The sequence below is a fragment of the Emydura macquarii genome, unplaced genomic scaffold, assembly GCF_026122565.2.
Source record: "Emydura macquarii macquarii isolate MOO-44397 ecotype Brisbane River unplaced genomic scaffold, CSIRO-AGI_Emac_v2 contig_2636, whole genome shotgun sequence".
Lineage (NCBI taxonomy): Eukaryota > Metazoa > Chordata > Testudines > Chelidae > Emydura > Emydura macquarii.
The window spans coordinates 19,282,412-19,301,180 of NW_027132773.1; the positions used below are offsets into that span (position 1 = coordinate 19,282,412).

General features: G+C 42.7%; 1 protein-coding gene across 1 annotated transcript; it reads left to right on the top strand.

Annotated features, from left to right (window-relative positions):
- Window positions 1-10,723: 10,723 nt before the first annotated feature.
- Window positions 10,724-18,561, top strand: CAV2 (caveolin 2). The gene is made up of 3 exons (XM_067563966.1): window positions 10,724-11,115; window positions 11,501-11,688; window positions 16,925-18,561. The coding sequence occupies exons 1-3, from the start codon at window positions 10,984-10,986 to the stop codon at window positions 17,073-17,075; spliced, it is 471 nt and encodes a 156-aa protein (XP_067420067.1). The 5' UTR covers window positions 10,724-10,983; the 3' UTR covers window positions 17,076-18,561.
- Window positions 18,562-18,769: the final 208 nt, after the last annotated feature.

The window sequence follows — 18,769 nt, forward strand, 5'->3', positions numbered from 1 at the left end:
CTTCCTAACCAAAAAACCAACTGGTGTGCGCTCACAGGTCTCAGCCTTCATTAAAGCACTATGTATAAACCGCTAAAAGGACAGACTGAAGTATGTCCTGTGTGTGACTGACTCCTCATTCCAAGGTGAGTCCTGACTATCTGAAATCTACCTCCCAGTCCCTTGACACACATTATAGGGGAGGTCCGATTGCTCATATTTTCTGTTGCAACCACATATTCATTTCTTGACAACAGAGATCTCAATCTTTATTTGGAAGAACATTCTCAGCAGAGCCGTTGGCAGTAGGAGTGTCCTAGATGCACGGGTCACAGTGGTGCACTCTGAAATGTATTACAGCAGAATTCATTACACTGAGCAGCATATTTATAAGATAAACTATACGTTGGTTGGCATGCCTTTCAGTGCACACAGATGTAGGGCGAGAATGCAACTCTTCGTAGGCACTCACACATGGGAGTAAAGGAGCATGTGCTCCTAACAGGTTACAGCACTGCTCTTCTTTCCATGAGGATGGACTGGGAGTAGGCAGGCAAGGCAGCAGATAGTATTTTGACTCTATCCCCACCTACATGCTGGCCATCACAGCTGAGGGAGAAGTAATGTGCACCAGGTAAACGACTGGCACAGATTATAACCCCTCTAGGGCAAGGGGGGAGTCAGGAGCCAGAGTGTGGTGCTGTCCCTTACTCAGGGCTAGTAGTAACTCCACAACTGAGCCCTTCATGTATCTTCAAAGTTACGGTTGAGTGCATTAAGGTGCAATCTCCATTCATTTCTCCACATACAAAATGCATGTTACTCTATTTTAAACAGCGTTCACATTTCTGATGAGATTGTTTCTGGTGAGATTGAGATTGAGCAGTAAATTACCTTCATTACAACATATTTAAAGAATCACAGCATTGGGTATCATAATAGGGTGCAATTCAAGTGATCATAATGGGATTTAATGTACCTATGCTGGAAACTAAAGTACCTGTTCTATGGCAGCCTGGAGTGTACTGTAAGGCTGAGCCGTAAAATAAAAGTGGATTGCCACAGTATTTTCATTGTCATCATACAGCCTGGTGATTATAGTAACTATACATTTCAGGATGTATTAAATACAGAATAGGTTACACAAGAGCCATTAAACCAACCATTCACCAAACAGAGGCAGACGCAAAAGTTAAAAAAAAAAAAATTCGTAACTATGTATTGCAAGGAACATTTGTTTGATAAAATACCGTATTTTGGTTTTCATTTATTGAATGGGGAAGCTGCAGCACAAAGAGGTCAGGTGACTTGCCCAGTGTAAGGCAGAGGCCGGAATAAAATTCAGGTGCCATGAGTCTCTTGTCTTGTGCCCTGCGCACTGACCCCTACATGCAGTACTCACATTCACATGATGGGGCTCTTAAAGCTTGTGTGCCTTCTGCTTTTTGCCTCGCTTTTACTAACAAGTCTAAAGCTGAACAGAAAGCTCACAATGAAGAGAGCTTTAAAATAGTCTCCCAACACTGGGCTATGGTGTCCCGGCAAAATTAAAACTGCTCTATCTAGCCAGAGTTGCAGCTGAAACGGAAAATACCATAGGTGAGCAGCACTCAAGACACACCTCACGATTCCACTGCCTTTTGCAATGAGATTGGATTATTAGCTAATGCTCCTGTTTCCAAATGCTCATGGTCTCCAAGGTATTTTTTTTTTTAAATCATCTGCGCCGGAAAGCAATGTGGAATGGGAACACTAGCGGTTCATGATCTTCTGGATGTAATTTGTACATGTCTAGTGTGTGCCTCAGTGACTCAGACAGAGTGGTATGAAGCACTTCAGCCTTGATCTTGCAATACACTGTGCAGCAGTCCAGCACAAAGGTGAGATGAGGTACACATGAGCACAAGCAAGGCTAAGCAATCTGCCTAGGCACTGTAAGTATTAGCCTCTTTGCACCCTCTTCCTTACTCTCAAGAGTCCAGTTAGAAATGGGGCAAGGTGTGGTGGAGAAAGAGCTTAAATCTGGACTTAAACTAGATCTGCAGCCTGCAAACTGGGGGGGCAGGAATGCCTCATGACTTACTCTTGCTCTTTGAGGGGCTAACAGCAGATTAGAGCTGAACCAAGATGCTGCTGTTTGCCAAAGGGTGTATCACGATGAAGAAGGGGGTTAATAAAGATGGGAAGATGAGCAGTAAAAGGTGTAAACCTGAGCAGTAGAACAATAACAAAGAGCACGGATGCAGGATAATGAAGACAGAAGGAAGCTGACAAGGAACCAGAAAGAGACCAAAGACAGCTAGAGAGGACAAAATGGGCTAGATCCTCAGCTGGAATAAATGGGCGGAGCTCCACTGAAGTTAAGCATCTGGCCCAATATTTGTATTGAGGGGTGGTGTGAGTTTTTTACTGTTTTGACAGCTTTCTCGGTAATCGGGAGAATACTTGAAAACAGTAATGCCAACAGGAGCCAAGGGTAATAATGGACAGGAAAATCAATTCATTGTTTGCAATGTGATATGGCCACAAAAGACACTAGTGCAGTTTAAAGCTGTGTGTACACAAACACATCATGTCAGAGTAAGGAAGGGCAAGTCCTTCTTTATATGGCCTTATGCGCGTTTGCGGTCATCTGAATATCCAACTGATAAATTGGAGGGAGTCCAGAGGAGAGCCACAAAAATGGTCAGACAGCTGGAGAGACTGATTTATGAGGAGCAATTAAAAGAGAGAAATAGATTTTAAAAAGCTTGGCTACCTGATAATTAAAAGGGATATAACGATCAACTAATATTTGACGGGTCTGAACACGGAAGATGGAGAGGAATTTTTATGCACAGAACAAAGAGAAATAACTAAGGGCAATGCCAGGAAATTAAAAGGAAAATTTAGTCTGAACATCAAGAAAATCTACCTGAAAGTGAGATCTATTAGTTAGAGGATAGTGGACCCTCCCAGGTCTTATCTACACTACGCTTTTCCCTAAAATTTCCCACAGTTGCTAGCACAGTTCAGTGTCACTGTTAACAACAGTGCACGCTTGCACAGACAGGACTCAGGTGGCTGCTGGCATTTTAACCATTGGGTCATCTAAATCTGCTTGGAACAGTTCTGGACAATGAAGAGACTAAAAGTCCCTTTGACTCGTTTCCTTGAACATTTGCACTATTGCTACCATTGACAGCAAATCTTAGGGAAAAAGAATGGTGTGGATACAGGTCCTCTTTCCAGGTGTTGGTCTCTCTGGGAAAGTGTTAATGGGGTTCTGTGGATTCACAAAGGCACAGGGTCTCATTACCCCACCTGGCTATGAGGAAAGTAGAAGTGGCTTTGTAGAGAGAGTGGACTGAGACTATGGTCTGAGCGGTCTGGTGGGAGAAATCCGAGGAGCAGCCAAGCCTGGGTTCAAGCTGAATTTTATGTGATTGTGCTAATTTATTTCTGTGATTTATTTCTGTGCTAATAAAACAAACCTCATTGAAGAGATGAGTTTGGACTCTATCTCATGTGTTCCCTGTGTTTGAGGGTAGATTGGAAAGACATCTGTTCATACCCAATTGCTTGGAACTTTTAAATGTAAATTGAACAAAAACATGCACAAATATATATTGCATGGAACGATCATGCATAAGAAGGCTACAGTAGAGACTGGTGACATCTGATAGCGAGGAGGCAAAACTGACACACAAAAGTGTGATCCAAGCCAATGTACAAGAGTGAGTAGAAATTACACGGGTTATGAATCAAAACAGGGTACGCAAAACCTCACCTGCCTACCTTAAAGAATATCCAGAGGGGTACTCAGTGGCCTAATGGGTCTTCACCTTCTCTAATTTATTTGAATCCATATATTTCAGAATGGAGGGAAAATTCAAGAGATCTCCAACCAATTCAAAACAATGACTACAGTGGAATTCTAGCATGTATGCTATCCATACGCAACAACACAGCTTTGACTGGATTTTTTCATTGCTGAGTACCAAATCAATCTTTTTTCTTTTGGCCATAGCACTTGGCCATTTGTATCCTGCTCCTTCATAATCTTGCAGGAGTTTTCAAACCAAGCAATTTGAGTTATATGCTGTTTAGACCATTTGCATTCTGCAATTCTACTATTTCCAAATAAAGTAGCATCCCATTTGATCAACACAAGGCTGTTTTACTGCTAAAATTACTTGATGACTTCTTTATCCCAGGAACACAAGGTCAACCAAAGCCACCAGTTTTCTACATCTTTCACTCAGAAAACATAAACCAAAAATATGTGTTAGTGAGTTTGATTGTTTTGAAAAGACCTAGTTACGCAAGTAACAGTCAGTAATTATTAGCACTGTTATAAATCCTAAACGTATGGGCTACTCAATGGTATGAAAATGAAAAACTAAGTATTCTGTACATTGCCGACCAATAATTATTTCTTACTTTCTGGTTAAGTCAATCTAAAACTATAATCCTGCAATACACGTGGATGTTAGAGAAATGTTTGTATATTTTAGTGAAACATTTTGTTGTTACTCCTGGACTGGGGTTACTAAACCGAGAATGTCCTCAATTCTCTGGAGGATTTCTGACTCATTAAAACACTACTAACTGCCCAAAATTTGCTCTTCGGATAAGTACTTTATCAGATTGTGTAGCCTTTCTGTTGAGGCAGTAGACGTGTGCAAGCAAATTACCTCATTCAGGCATAGCATGCTCAACATTTCCCTTTCATATCCATAGTGCAGAAGGAGCAGCAACATGTAGAAAGATCAGAAAAACAGACACAGGAAGTCATTAAATAATAAGTTGCAAGGATCCTTGGAAAACTGTTGTGCTAATAAACCATAGAAGTGTGGATACAAAATATGAGCTAAATCCCTCTCACCTCAATCAAGTGATTAGTCCCATTAAAGTCAGATTTCAGTCAGACAACTTACATGAATAAGGCAGACCAGGATTTGATCCAGTTGTTGAACAGAGTAGAAAACCACAGCTAGTGAGTCAAAGAATGTGCTTGCAACTTGATAGAGGAGCTGGAGCATCCATGTTTATTTAATTTACATAGCATCTATGGCCAAGGCAGCTTTAGTTTTAATTAAATTATTAAAAGACTTGAAATTCTGCATAAAGTAAGCAACTCTCAAATCATAGCATTCACATTGGCACTATTCTAATGATCAACTACCTGCCCCAGAACCCTAAGACTAATCCCACAGAACCCAACATTACTTACCAAAAGAAACACAAAATAAGCACTGAGGCAGTCATAACTAAATAAAAACATACAGTAAACGCTGAAAGAATAAAGCCCTTGCAATCTGAACTGAAGAATGGACTCCTGCACTACCAGCAGATAGCCCCTAGTATGCTTTAAAGTCCACGCTTACATTATGCTTCACTGAAGAACATATAGTTGCCAGCCACAGTTACTGCTGTTTGTGATATTTCCCATCATACTTTATTATTTGTTTCCAGGATATCATGCTTAGTACTTTGGCGTTACCTGACCCTTCTCACCCCACAGACCACACTCCTTATTAGTGTTGTTTGCAAATCAACTGTGCAATATCATATTTGTATTTTAATTAGTGGGCCATAATCCAATTAGAAAAGTTTGACCAGTGCTCAGGATTTGTGGTGCATTAAACTATTACACTTTTCTTCACGCAACAGGATGACACCAAGACTACATCTGTACTACGACCTAGGGCTGCGATTCCCCGGCTCACGAACACATTCTGATATTAGTTCTCTTCTAGCTAACGTGAGGATAAATAGCAGTGTAGATGTGGCATGGCTTAGCCATGTCACATACATATCCACCAATTTCAGGAAGGTACATACTCAGCACAGTTAAGCAGTCCCTCCGCTGCCACTACGCATGCTACTACACTGCTATTTCTACTCATGCTACCTTGATGAGAGCTAGCATGAGTATATGTACACAAACAGGGGAATCGCATCTTTAGCCTGTAGCGTAGATGTAGCCTTAGTTTCTTTTCTTATACTTCATAGTCCCACTTGCACAGCATCTATCTATCACAGGCAGTTATACAGCTTCCATCACTATCATGTCTGAACACTCTGTAACCTTTCAAATATTTATCCTCAGCAGGAAGTATGATTCTCTCCATTTACCTGAAGCACAGGTCACACACGACGCTGTGGTGGAACAGAGAATTGCACTCCCATCTCCTAAATCTCACACCCTAACCTCTGAACCATCCTTCCTCTTGTGGATCAAATCCACGTCTCAGTGAAGTCATTGGGAGTTTTACACCATTCAGCTACTGTGCCATGTTATTAACTACGTGGATACTGCCTATATACTGCATTGAGGAATATCTTATTCAACATACACAGTTAAAGAACACAAATAAACAAATGTGGATTATGGAAACATGTTGGAAACTTTTCTTACATTTTTACTGAGAGAAAAAAATAACAACCTAAAAATACCTCAGCCCAACCCCTTGGCTACCACCCAAGCTCTCCATGTGCTCAGTGGGAACTGGATTTCCATTGCTGGTATTAAACAGCAAACTCTCCCACCCCCACACTTGATAGATGACTTGAGTGCTGAACTGGTGGACCACCAAAATAGTAATTTAGGAGGCCCCCAGAGGATTTGTTCTTTCTCCCTTTCTCTCATTCTCATCTCCAAATTCAGAGACTAAGCTGAAATCTGCTGCAAATAGCTCCATTATCATTGCCATGGTTCAGTGGAATAGGAGTGAGACGCTCCTTAATTTTAATCCCAGCTCCGCCACTGATTTGAATCTAGCCTTAGGCAGGTATTTAACCTCTCTGAGTCAAATTCAGCCTGGTATATATAAATGCAATTTTCATGGAAGTCTCTGGTTCAAATCCAGGAATGCCACAAATAGTAATATAAATTACACATTGAATGTAAACTGCTCAGAAAATGGGTATAAATGGTGAAGTGGAGTAGCCTGCCTTTGCATTCAGTGATCCTGCACAATTAGTGTAACTTAGGCCTGGCCTACACTTAAAATTTAGATTGATATAGTTATGTTTCTCAGAAGTGTGAAATATTCACACCCCGGAGCACCATAGCTGTGCTGACCTGACTCTGAGTGTAGACACAACTAGGTCAGTGAAGAATGCTTCTGTCAGCCCAGTTACTATCGCTTGGGGAGGTAGATTATATGGGAAAACCCTTCCCATCGTTGTAGGAAGCATCTACGCTACAGTGATATACGGTACAATGTTGTAGCTCTAATGCTGTATAGCCCATAGCACAGAAGTGGTCTTACACTCAGAAGGGAAGTTAGTGTAGCAGGAAAAGCAGCTGACAGGCCAAGAACGCTGGATAAAAGAAAGCCCCAACCCCTTCGCACACAGAAATAGAGTCAGATTCTCCTCTTCTCTTACATCAATACAATCAGGAATCATTGGGACAGTGAAGTTAAACTGGTGTAAAACAGGTGCACACGCTTCTTCCTACATCCTCCCATAAGTAGCTTTTTTTGCTACCACAACAGTAAATAAGTTACACATAAACAAATGTATGTGCTGACCCAAAACAATAGATCTGGATTTGCAGCTCAAGCCTGTCTGCATATATAATGTGCCAAAGCTGAACACTAAATCTAACCACCCTGAAAACTGAGAAAGTTTAGATTCAGATCCAAAACTTGAATCTCCAAGTTCAGGAGTGCTCAGTTCTGGAGTTATTTCCCCCCCCCCCTTTTTTTTGGGGGGGAGGGGTCATAACATGTCTTGAATACACATTGAATACCATGTGGGTGAAATTTGCACTATTTTACACCCATTTACACTTGTTTTCTTTAGTTCAACTTGCACCAAATCAACCCTGGTATTCTGTGTCTCCCGTATTCCATCTGTAAAAGGGGGATATTATACTTACCCAGCTACTCAAAGTGGGTGAGTAAGAATTACTTCATTAAGTGATCAAGGTGAAAACCTGGCCGCAATGAAATCAATGGGAGGTTTACCTTTGATTTCCAGGGAGCCAGGATTTCACCTCTGTTGCGTATCTGATGCAACTCCAATGAAGACAGTGAAGTTACACAAGGAATTAATATGACCCATTGTTTATTAAGCTGTTTGAAAATATAAAGTGCTATTCAAGCAGTAAGTGTTATAATTTCAGATGTAGGATACAAGGGTTCTTTTTGTTTTTATTTTTATTTTTAAATAATAGAAGGAAAACACTGAAACCTTTACAGAAATAGATAGATACTCAGCTGGACAGTAACCAGGATCCCAATGAAAAGATCAGAGAGGTCTTTCTTTTCAAAACAAAGTTTAATTTTAAAAAATTTTGCCAGCAGAGATCCAACTGGCATCCTTTTTATGTTCAGGAAAGATACTTTATATACAAATGGAAGCTATTACAACAATCAATGTGATGCTCAAAGATTAAACAGGCACATCCTTTACTTATAGAACAAAGGACAAACTGACTTACGTTGTTTAGAGTCAGAGTGGAACTGACCCGCCCATTCTTTGCCTTTAATGAATTCCAAAAATTAATCTAAAATAACTTTAATTAAAAAAGGTACAGTAACTAACAGCATAATTACCGATTACACCATTCACAAACCTAAGAATTTAAAAGCAAGGAAAGGATTAAGAACATCATAAACCTTATACATCTGGTTAGATACACTCCCGTTTAAATTCTCTTTACACTGATAGAGTGGCGTAAAGCAACTGCAATGTAAATGGGAATTTGGCCCATCATTCTGATCAAGTACAAATAAATTCATAGTTTTTCATCACAACACAACCTGAACTCTCATCCATTTAAATAGAATATTTTTTCTCTTGATCTCAGTATTTAAATGCTTTCTTTTAAAGGATATGGTTCAACAGAAAATATTTTCAGTTAATGTATCTGTCAACAGTGGAAATTTTGGCAAATGACATATACCTAGTCAATGAAGTACATCCCAGAGATCGCTACATTTATCTATCTATTGTACATAAATTAGGCCACGCATAAGAAAAACAAATGTCTCTGTGACAAGCAATACAGATGCAGTGGGCCCCCAAAGTAAGTCTTAATGCCCTGAATCTCTTGATACATCCCTTGCCCAGTTTCTCTAATAAAGGGAAGCAACCTCAGCCTAGATATTAGGTCAGTAGGTTTCCAAGGGAATCTAGCAACCAGAGGAGATCCTCATGTAGCTCTGGAGAGTTGAGAAAAGGACACCTGACCCCTTATGAGCTTGTTTCAATAAAGGCAAGTGTGCTGAATTCCTAACAGAGGGAATTATAAAGAGAGGAATGTCTCCAGGGAGGGTAAGTTAAAGGAATCTGTCTCCATTTACTTCAGGAAGCTTAGGGAGTCTAGTTGTGTAGACTTGACAATTAAGTCCTGGTTTGTTTATCTGTTGTCTATGCTTTGGTTTGTTTAAGCAGCCAGCCCAGAAGCACTGAGTCTTACTGCTTTTTGTTTTTGATATTGTCTAAACCCAATAAAAAAGGCCAATCTGAGAATGGAGTTTTCTTTTGTTTAAATACAATAGCCTCCAGCGGTTTGTGAGGGGACTCTGGAACAGGGGCTTGCGCATAGTCTGCATTAGAGGATTTTATTAAGAAATTTAGAAAAAGGACACCTTTTTCAAACACTGTTTTACACATGATTGACTTAATTTTTTGTTATACCTATTGTCACTGGTAATAAAAGAGAAGGGGTAAACTAAGCTAAGAGTGGGTAGAGATACATTAGTATATCCTCACCCAACATACAACTCATCTTTGATTTTTACAGGATAAAATCTTAAACAGATGAAGGATAATTGCACTACCTCTCATTTTACTTTGCATCAGGTGGTAGGCTAGGGGTAGGTTTAGGGGCTAAGAGGCAAGAAAAGAATATGTTCTCGAAAAGACCCATAAAACTGGACACATATTATTGTGCTTAAGACAGGTGGTGTAGTTATATACCTTCAATTTCACTTCATTTCCAGCTGAAGTGCAATGAAAGCCAAGCAGCCTAAGATAAACTTTCAGATATGCTCGGATGCTATAACATGATAGAGGTCTATAAAATTATGAATGGTGTGGAGAAAGTAAATAAGGACCTGTTATTTACCCCTTCACATAACCCAAGAACCAGGGGTCACCTGGCGGAATTAATAGGCAGCAGGTTTAAAACAAGAGGAGCCGCTTCATCTCACATGCCCAGTCAACCTGTGAAACTCCTTGTCGGGGGATGTTGAGAAGGCCAAAAGTATAACAGGGTTCAGAAAATACCTAGGTAAATTCATGCTGGATAGGTCCATCCCCGACTATTAGCCAAGCCAGTCAGAGATGCAACCCATGTGCTGGATGGCCCTAAGTCTCTGACCGCCAGATGCCAGGAATGGATAACAGGGGTGGGATCATCCTCTAATTGCCCCGCTTTGTTCATTCTCTCAGAAGCCCCTGGCACCGGCCACTGTCAGAAGACAGGACACGGGGCCAGACGGACCCATGGGCCGGACTCAGCATGGCCATTCTGATGGGCTGCTCACATGGGGCTGAACATTGGGTAGGTGGCGTGACGCTCTCTCCCCCTACGTGGCCAGTGTAGACCACTCTAAAACTCAGTCGCTGCCCACCCGCGCCAGGCCCCGTGCACGTGCCCGGGGACCCCATCACCGCCAGCCCCCAGCTAGCGAGCGGGCCCCCGGTGAGCGTCCCTGCTGGCTGGCTCCGCCTCCCCCGCTCAGCGCTGCGGGCCCGGCAGCCCCAGCCGCTGCGCGGGAATTGCGGGGCGATCGCTCCCGCACGCTGCGCTCCCCCGGCCCGGCCCGATCCTCCCCTCAGCGGGGCGGAGCATGTGCAGCAGCGAGCGGGCACCCGCGGGGCGTCCTGTCTGCTCTCGCCTGGCGCGGCCGCGGCGCTCTCCGGGGCGGGGCTCCGGGCCAGACCGGCTCCGGCTCCACCCAAGCCCGGGCGCGCCCCAGCCCAGCCGAGCCAAAGGCAGCCGGGGGGATCGGACACGGGGGGGGGGCGCCCCGGAGGCAGCGCACGAGCGGAGCCACCATGGGGCTGGAGAAGGAGAGGGGAGACACCAAGATCTTCATGGCCGAGGAGAGCTTCGCGCTGGCCGGCCCGGAGAAGCGGGAGGAGAACGGCCCGGGCAGAGACCCGCGTGGGCTGAACACCCACCTGCAGGTGAGGCTCCTGCCCCCGCACCCGGATCTCTGCTCGCCCCACTCCCCCGGCCGCCGGGTCCTTTCAAAGCGGGCGGCTGCGGTCCCCCCTTGGCCGCCGGGCTGTAGTCACCGGGACCGGGCTCGGGGACCGCCCTCTGCCCTCGGGAGCCCCGGGCTCGTTAACAACTTGTTTTAAGATAAAGGGGCCGTTGTTTTAAACGAGGCAAAGCCTGGGAGGGGGGCGTTTAACACAGCTGAGGGCAACCTGCGCTGTTGCCTTCCCATCAGCAGCAACGAAAGCTCCAGCCTTATAATTCCCTCTTCATCCCCAGCCTTGTGTCGTTGCAATTGCCTAGAGCCAGATCCTGATTTAGCTGGGGCGGGGGGTGTCTCTGTCGTTCTAGCTGGGCTTTGAGGATGTGCTAGCGGAGCCCGCATCATCTCACTCCTTCGACAAAGTTTGGATCTGCAGCCACGCTCTCTTCGAGCTGAGCAAATTCGTGCTGTACAAGCTCCTGACTCTGTTCCTTGCTGTACCATTGGCTCTGGTCGCAGGAATTGTCTTTGCAGTGCTCAGCTGTCTGCACATCTGGTGAGTACATGTATTGCCTTCCCCCGCACTTGTCTTCTTTCTGAAACAGTGAGGTCCATATACAGCAAAGCAGTGCCTCTGTAAATTCAGTCTCTGCGCACGAGGGAGTGAACAATTCTTATGGTGTTGCCATAGATCCTGACTAGCGATAGTCACCTCTACACCTAGTAAATTCAAGGCCGGTTTGAGTATTTACTGTGTTTTTAAAGGGACCACAATGAAAATAAGGAGCTCTCTCTGACTCCGCTCCCCATCTGTGAAATTTCTTCTCTCCTGGCTTTGTCTTGTTTACTAAGATTGCAAGCACCTTGGGACAGGGACTGTCTCTTACTTTGTATTTGTGCAGGGCTTAGTATAATGGGGCCCTAATCTTGGCTAAGGCCTCCACATGCTACTGTGATATAAATGATGATGATGATTTAGTTTATTGGACCATGCAGATTGCTTAATCATAGCGTATTGAATTGTCGGCTTGGCAGGGATATTATGCCAGCTGGGTAGGAGAGCCATGTTTCCCTCCCTCCCATCACAACTTTTTTGCATCAGCTTGACACCCAATCCCCGACTCAATTGAGCCAGCTGCTTCTCCTTTCTCATGCCACCTTTGCTGAAAAAAACAACCTTAGGCTGCATCTTGTCTTTGTCTGCTATTACCACTAAAGCTGCTGTCTCTGCCTTTGAATGTGAGGCATAGTCGTCACTATGTGCAATGTACTTAGGGCACCTCCAAGAAAAGGACCCCCTGCTGAGCTCAGAGAATCTGATCTGGCCACATGCCGGATTGCACAGGAGGGCACAGTAGCTCTAGAAACCCCCAGGGCAGCTGTTGTACTTTAAACTACATTCTTGGCAATGGGGAGGAGAACCTTCAGAACAGAGAGAGGCAGCTAGATTGTGGAGCTGGATGGAAGGAAAGAGAATGGGGAGTGGTAGGGCTTACATAGGGGGAAATTGTGAATCCATCTGGCTGCCAAAGCAGGTGAAAGGAGTAAGATGACCAAGTGCTCAGTACCATCCCCACAAACCATGATTTTCTTTATGTATTAGTTTTAGACAAGATTTCCATTATCAGAACTTGCTTTCAGGCTTGGATAGCCAGAGTGTTGCTGTCAAAGTTTTAGAGCTCTTTAAACATATGAAGATGTTAGAGTCCACCTTAATAAGCCCCAGTTCATTAAGACTGATCTAGGATTCTGTGCCACAGAAGCACCTCTTCTATAGGCTTCCATGCAGTGGAATGCAGATGTGAATGTTACTGAATTAGGCCTCTGAAGGTCAGATACAGTGCCAAGACCAACTCATGTGAATAGTCCCCATTGACTTTAACAGGAGCTGCAGTGGCTCACCACTTCTGAGATAGAGGGGTCTAAGGCCATCTAAATCCAGTTTTCCCACACCAGCTCCAACCCAAAGTTAGTGCAGCTTGAGTCTCTATTAACTTCTGTGCAGTACCCTGCCCATTCCAGATTCCCTGGGAGCATAGATTTGAACAGAGCTGTGCTGACCCAGGATCTAGAGATGGGTCAGAAGACCCCAGAGATGGCATGGAGTGGAGGAACAGGGTTTCCAAACAGATGCTACTGGCTTCCTTTGCAATCCCATTGAGCTTAGGAACATACCTGTTGCTTGTTTTGTGGGTGGGAGGAGGGGAATTCCCGTCAATCCCTCCCTCCCTCCCTGGAACAATTCCAGGAAAACTCCACTAGCAGATTGTGAGTGTACCCTCCCAGGTAAATAGCTTCAGATGGGGCTATCAGAGCCTCTGTGCCTCAGTTTCTTCATTCATAAAACTGAGCCAGTAATATTGAGGGGTCTTTTATGAGGCTAAATTCCATGCTGTTTGTAAAACACTTTGAAGTTTCTCAGGTGGAAAGACATGCCAAGTAGTGGTGATGGTGTAACTATATTAGCATGCCAAAAATCCACATGGGCATGGCCTGACCTGACCTGGCATTCCTCACTCAGCTAGAACTCCCCACGATTTCTGCAGCAGCAGTTGTGCACCCCAATCAGAAAGCAGGTTTTAGCTCTTGGTAGCTGGAGTAACTTTTAAAGAAGGAAGCAGCATATTATACATCATATTGAGAGGTGGGGGAGGAGAAAGAAAATTAAATGAGAAAAATACCAACGGTGTGATTTGACTTACACTTTTTCATTTTTTTTCCCTATTAAAAAGTCACACATCTTGGATCCTCCCTCATACTTTCTGCATTAAGCCGATCTCCATAGTTACACTATCTGGTAAGAATGAGAACATCTGAAACTGTGCCAGTGCCAGCCAACAATTTGGTGACCTGTGTATGAGCTTGTTGGAGCAAGGTTACTTTTCTGCATTCCGTTGCTCGTAGTGATTTCTTTCTCTTGTTCTACAGACTGTAAGTTGTGGAAAATTTGTCACGCCAACAGTCAGAGGCTCCATATGAATATCCTGAGTAAACTTTTAAAAATATCCTTAAACTGGAGCTGGAATTTTCTGAAGTGGTTTGTTTTATGGCTGGGTTGCCCTGTTTCAATACCAGTGTTCGGAGTGATGCATTCAAAATTCTGACCCTCACTATGTATCCGGGACTAAATATTGCTCTGAGTTACATGTGTGCAACCACTTTGAAATGTGACTCGTGTAGCTCCTGGCAGAATTTGGCCCTACTCTTTTCTAAAAATGTCCTGCTGTTTGTTCAAAAGCTGAGGACTCGCAGCTCCCTTTGGAGAACCGTCCATTAGGCTAGTGTAGATATCCTCCCCCAGGTTGCAAAACAAAGTTTCCTTTGCCCATGTCCAAGACCCAGCAAGCATCATGCTCTTGACCTCATTTGGAGCTGCAGGTGCTTGGCGTTACTCTGTATTAGGGCCACGTGACCTGAATTTCCATCTACCACTTGCTAAGGTTCACTGTCAATGCAAAGAACGTGCACCTGCATGCAAGACGTCTTTCACATATCTCTCCACACCTCCATTTCATGGCTTATAGCTGTGATACTCAACCTTGATGACCACAAAGTCTTGAGATCTGAAAAGCCACATCCTTACTGAATGAATGGAATCAGAGAGCTACCGACCTGACATTTTGTGGTGTTGTCACAATGTGAGAGTTGTCTGTCCTCCTTCACCTCCTCTACCCACTTCTTGGCTGCAGGGAACAAAAGTGAAGGAATGTTGTTTCTCTCTCTGCCTTCCCCACCCGACCTAGCTGTTTGTAGCGGTGGATCTTTGAGCTTCTAGTCTATTAGTTTACATATTACATTCCACATTGGGCAGCAGGGAGTATTTTTGTGATTGGCACTGTCCGTAATCTGACCAAAGTCATAAATACTACAAAAGCTGAATGTGGCATCTCAAAGGCTGATTTTTACTTGTCTGTGGGGATTATTGCTTCTATTGTAGCAGTGCTCAAGAATTTTATTCAGGGGTCCTAGTCCCATTGTACTAGGCACGGTACAGACAAATAACATGGACAGTTTCTACCCCAGAGAGCATCTGAGAACAGAAGCCCCATCACACCCACTAACTTGAGCTGCTGTACGAAAAGGAGAATGCATGTTCCATCTGCACATGTTCTTCTGAATAACAATGTTGGATTATTGCAAAACTTCTAGAAGATATTTTAGTAGCATGCAATGTGTTCCAATTTGCAGAGCTTTCTTAAGCATAACTCCCATTGACTTGATGGGACTCTTTTGTCTGTGTAAAATCTGCAAGGTCAATATGGTTTTCTGTGGGGTAACAGCGGCATAACACTTTTTTATGCCTATTGAATCTTGTTAACACCTCCGTTATGAATCTTAACTATCACTTTGATTATATTCTAAGACTATGGGTTTGATTCACTGCTGGGTACTATGGCTGTGTGTTCCCACTGGGCATGTCTACATCTGTGTACAAGCCTCCCAGCCCGGATCCACAGACTCGCACTAGCGGGGCTCATGCTAGCACTTTAAAAATAGCTCGGTAGATGTTGCATCTTTGGCTGGATGGGGTTTGAACACCTGAGCTCCTTCCCCAGCCATAAAATCGACGCACCGTCTACACAGCTACTTTTAGAGCACTAGCACGAAGCCCGCTAGTGCAAGTCTGTGGATCCAGGCTGGGAGGCTTGTTACCTTACTCTCAGGTGCAATGTAGACAAACCTATTGCTCTGAGGGAAGTTTGAGTGGCTCCAACCACCTGCAGCTCGACTCCACTGTAGAATGTGGAGCAATCCTGTGCACCCCAGAAAGTAGGAGGGGCCAGCCAAGGGGAGGATTGTTCCAAAATACCTGGGGTGGAAGGGGGCTGTAGGAAATCTCCCCTAAAGGACAGGTCCTGTTACTATTACTGCTGCCCTTGCCAGTGGTTCTGCCCGAGGATTGCAGCGTTACCACTACCTGTCCATTAGGAGTGATTTCCTGCTGCCCTCCACTCCTGGTGCAGCTTCCCCCAGAGGTCTTGGGATGGAGGTTGAAATTGCACCGGATTATTCAGCAAATAATTTGATCAGATGATAATTTAGAGAAAATCATAAGGTAGTCATGGAAAATTAGTAAACCCCAGAAAAGAAGGCACAATTTATCTAGCAAACGATATGGAACACACTACACGATATGGTCATGATAAACTGAATACACAGTTAAACTGTACGTAGCCATAGCCACACATTTAGTGTAGCATATCCTCTTGTACTACGTGCATATTATTCCAGTAGCATTCAGGGTTCTATATGGGATGTACATTGCTTGCTGTTTCAGCAATGACAAAGAAAGGGAGGGTTTTAGAGGAACTATTCTTGTTTAAATCCATCTGGGTTAGCTGAGTGTGCAACATAGACATATTAGAATACTGTTTTCATTATTGGACTTGATCTGATAATGGCTGGAAACCCAAGCAGGCAAACATTTTGTATGGCACAAACATTTAGTATGGCACATCCTTTTATAAAATCACATTTAGGTAATGTTGAACTGTGACTTTAATCATTTCTACATTTATTTTTTTATCTACCCTGAACACCCTTTAAATGACTTCTAGCTTACTGAAATGCCTGGATAAATGAAGATCAGTCACATCCCTTAAATACTGTATACACCATATGTTGCTTCTCAACATAGTCAAACTGCCATTTTTCTGAAGGTTCTAAATGTCTCTGAAACCTTTTTGGTTAAATAAGCTGATACTGTCATTAATAAATGTAGCCAAGGATTGGGCAAATCCAGTATTCTATAGTAGTAGTAATCCTCAAATCTTCCACTTTCTCCTTTCTAGGATTGTGATGCCTTTTGTAAAGACCTGCCTCATGGTCTTGCCTTCAGTGCAGACTATATGGAAGAGTGTGACAGATGTTCTTATTGCACCGGTATTTCAGAGCCTAGGCCGTTGCTTCACAACAGTTAATATACGCCTGGACCAAGAGTAAACATCCAAGATATAATTCTGCTGTAGTCTGAGATGCTGGTACACCTCTTTGCTAATGTAACATAGGAGCATTTACCATTCATTCCAAAACTGTTAGGATTAAAATAGCTGGTTTAAAGTGGGGACACATTATTTTAAAAGAAAAATGTACTTTCAAGGGATTGGGTTAAGATAAACTAGATAATTTTCATATCTAATTATTTTAAACAGCAGAAAAAAGTGTGGGTATTTGGGCAACACTTTATTTTAATGGTACATTAATTGCCAGATTACAGAAGAATTCATGTGGAGGTATATGTGACCACCCCACAAAATAATCATATAAAATTGCTGTGGCTGATGGTGTTATTCTGAACACTAGTGAAATTAGTAGTGTTGTAATACACTGGGTCAAACTTGCTTCTAGGGCTTCATGGCGACTTCTTTGGAGTTACACCAGGGATGGATCTGGCCCACTATTCAGCATAGTACATGGACAGTTGATGCTTAATTCTCACTGAAAGCAGGAGTTGTGCCTGAAACTTCCTGCACGCAACAGTATGGGGAGGGGAATTATTTTCTGCTGATGGTGCATGGGAAATAGTCACTCAACTCCCATTATTACTGTGTAAATCTCCCATAGATCAGTGGAGAAAAGTTCCCCAAAGTTTACCCCTTAAAATAAGGTGTTAGCTAATGGTTTGGGACAGTCAGCTAATTAAATATTTTATTTAATTAAACTTTAACTTTGCTGTATATTTTGTACTTATGTAAATGTTACTTTATCAGTTTTTCTTGAAGCACTATTTCTACAGTAATTGTAGCCTTGCAAAATTATTATGCTGAAAAATTGTGACACTGCAGAAGATGAAATTAGATTGGTGAGATTTTACTGGCTAGATTATGCAGACCTTTGGAAATGCTGCTGTGCAATTCAAGTATTCCAAGTATATGTATTTTTTGTAAGTGAGTGTAAAGGCAATACACACACACATTTTCATACAAGACTGCAAAAGAAGTTTGAAATACATGTTTATGAGAATTATTCATTTTTTAAATTAAAACCAGGCTATACTAAATGCAACCCTGCCTATCTCTGTGTATTATCAGCAGCATTATTATATTTAAAATAATACACACTATTCTGGCACTTTGATAAATGGAAAGCATTTTCTCTCATATCATATTTAGTATGCTTGTCCAGTTCTTTCCACCCATTTAAGTTACTCTGGTAAATGCTTATTTACTACTTTTAAAGTCTAACTATAAAAGATAGCTTTTCCCCCTGCACTTAATACAGCTTTATAAACCAGAATGACGTGTATGCAAAGGTACATGAAAAGTATATTGATCTTGTGATGGGGTACATGCTGCTGATTTATATAAATGCAGATGAACAAGTTACAACTGTAAAATGTTTATAGTATGGTGCAATATGTTCTCCACTAAAGCAATATCCTGCATTCCTTATCCTATGTGAGATATGTAATAAAATATTTTAAAAATAACTTTTTCAGTTTTTGATGGTCCAATTTACTCCATCTCTTTCTGTCTTGGTTAAATGACAAATATGTAAATAATGTTTAAAAAAAAATTTAAAAATGAATGTAGAATGCAGAATACTTATGCAACTTTACACTAACGTGGTAGGAAAATGATGTTGTAAATGGACACCGCTCTACTGATCTCGGTGGTGTTTCACCCATTTACAATAGC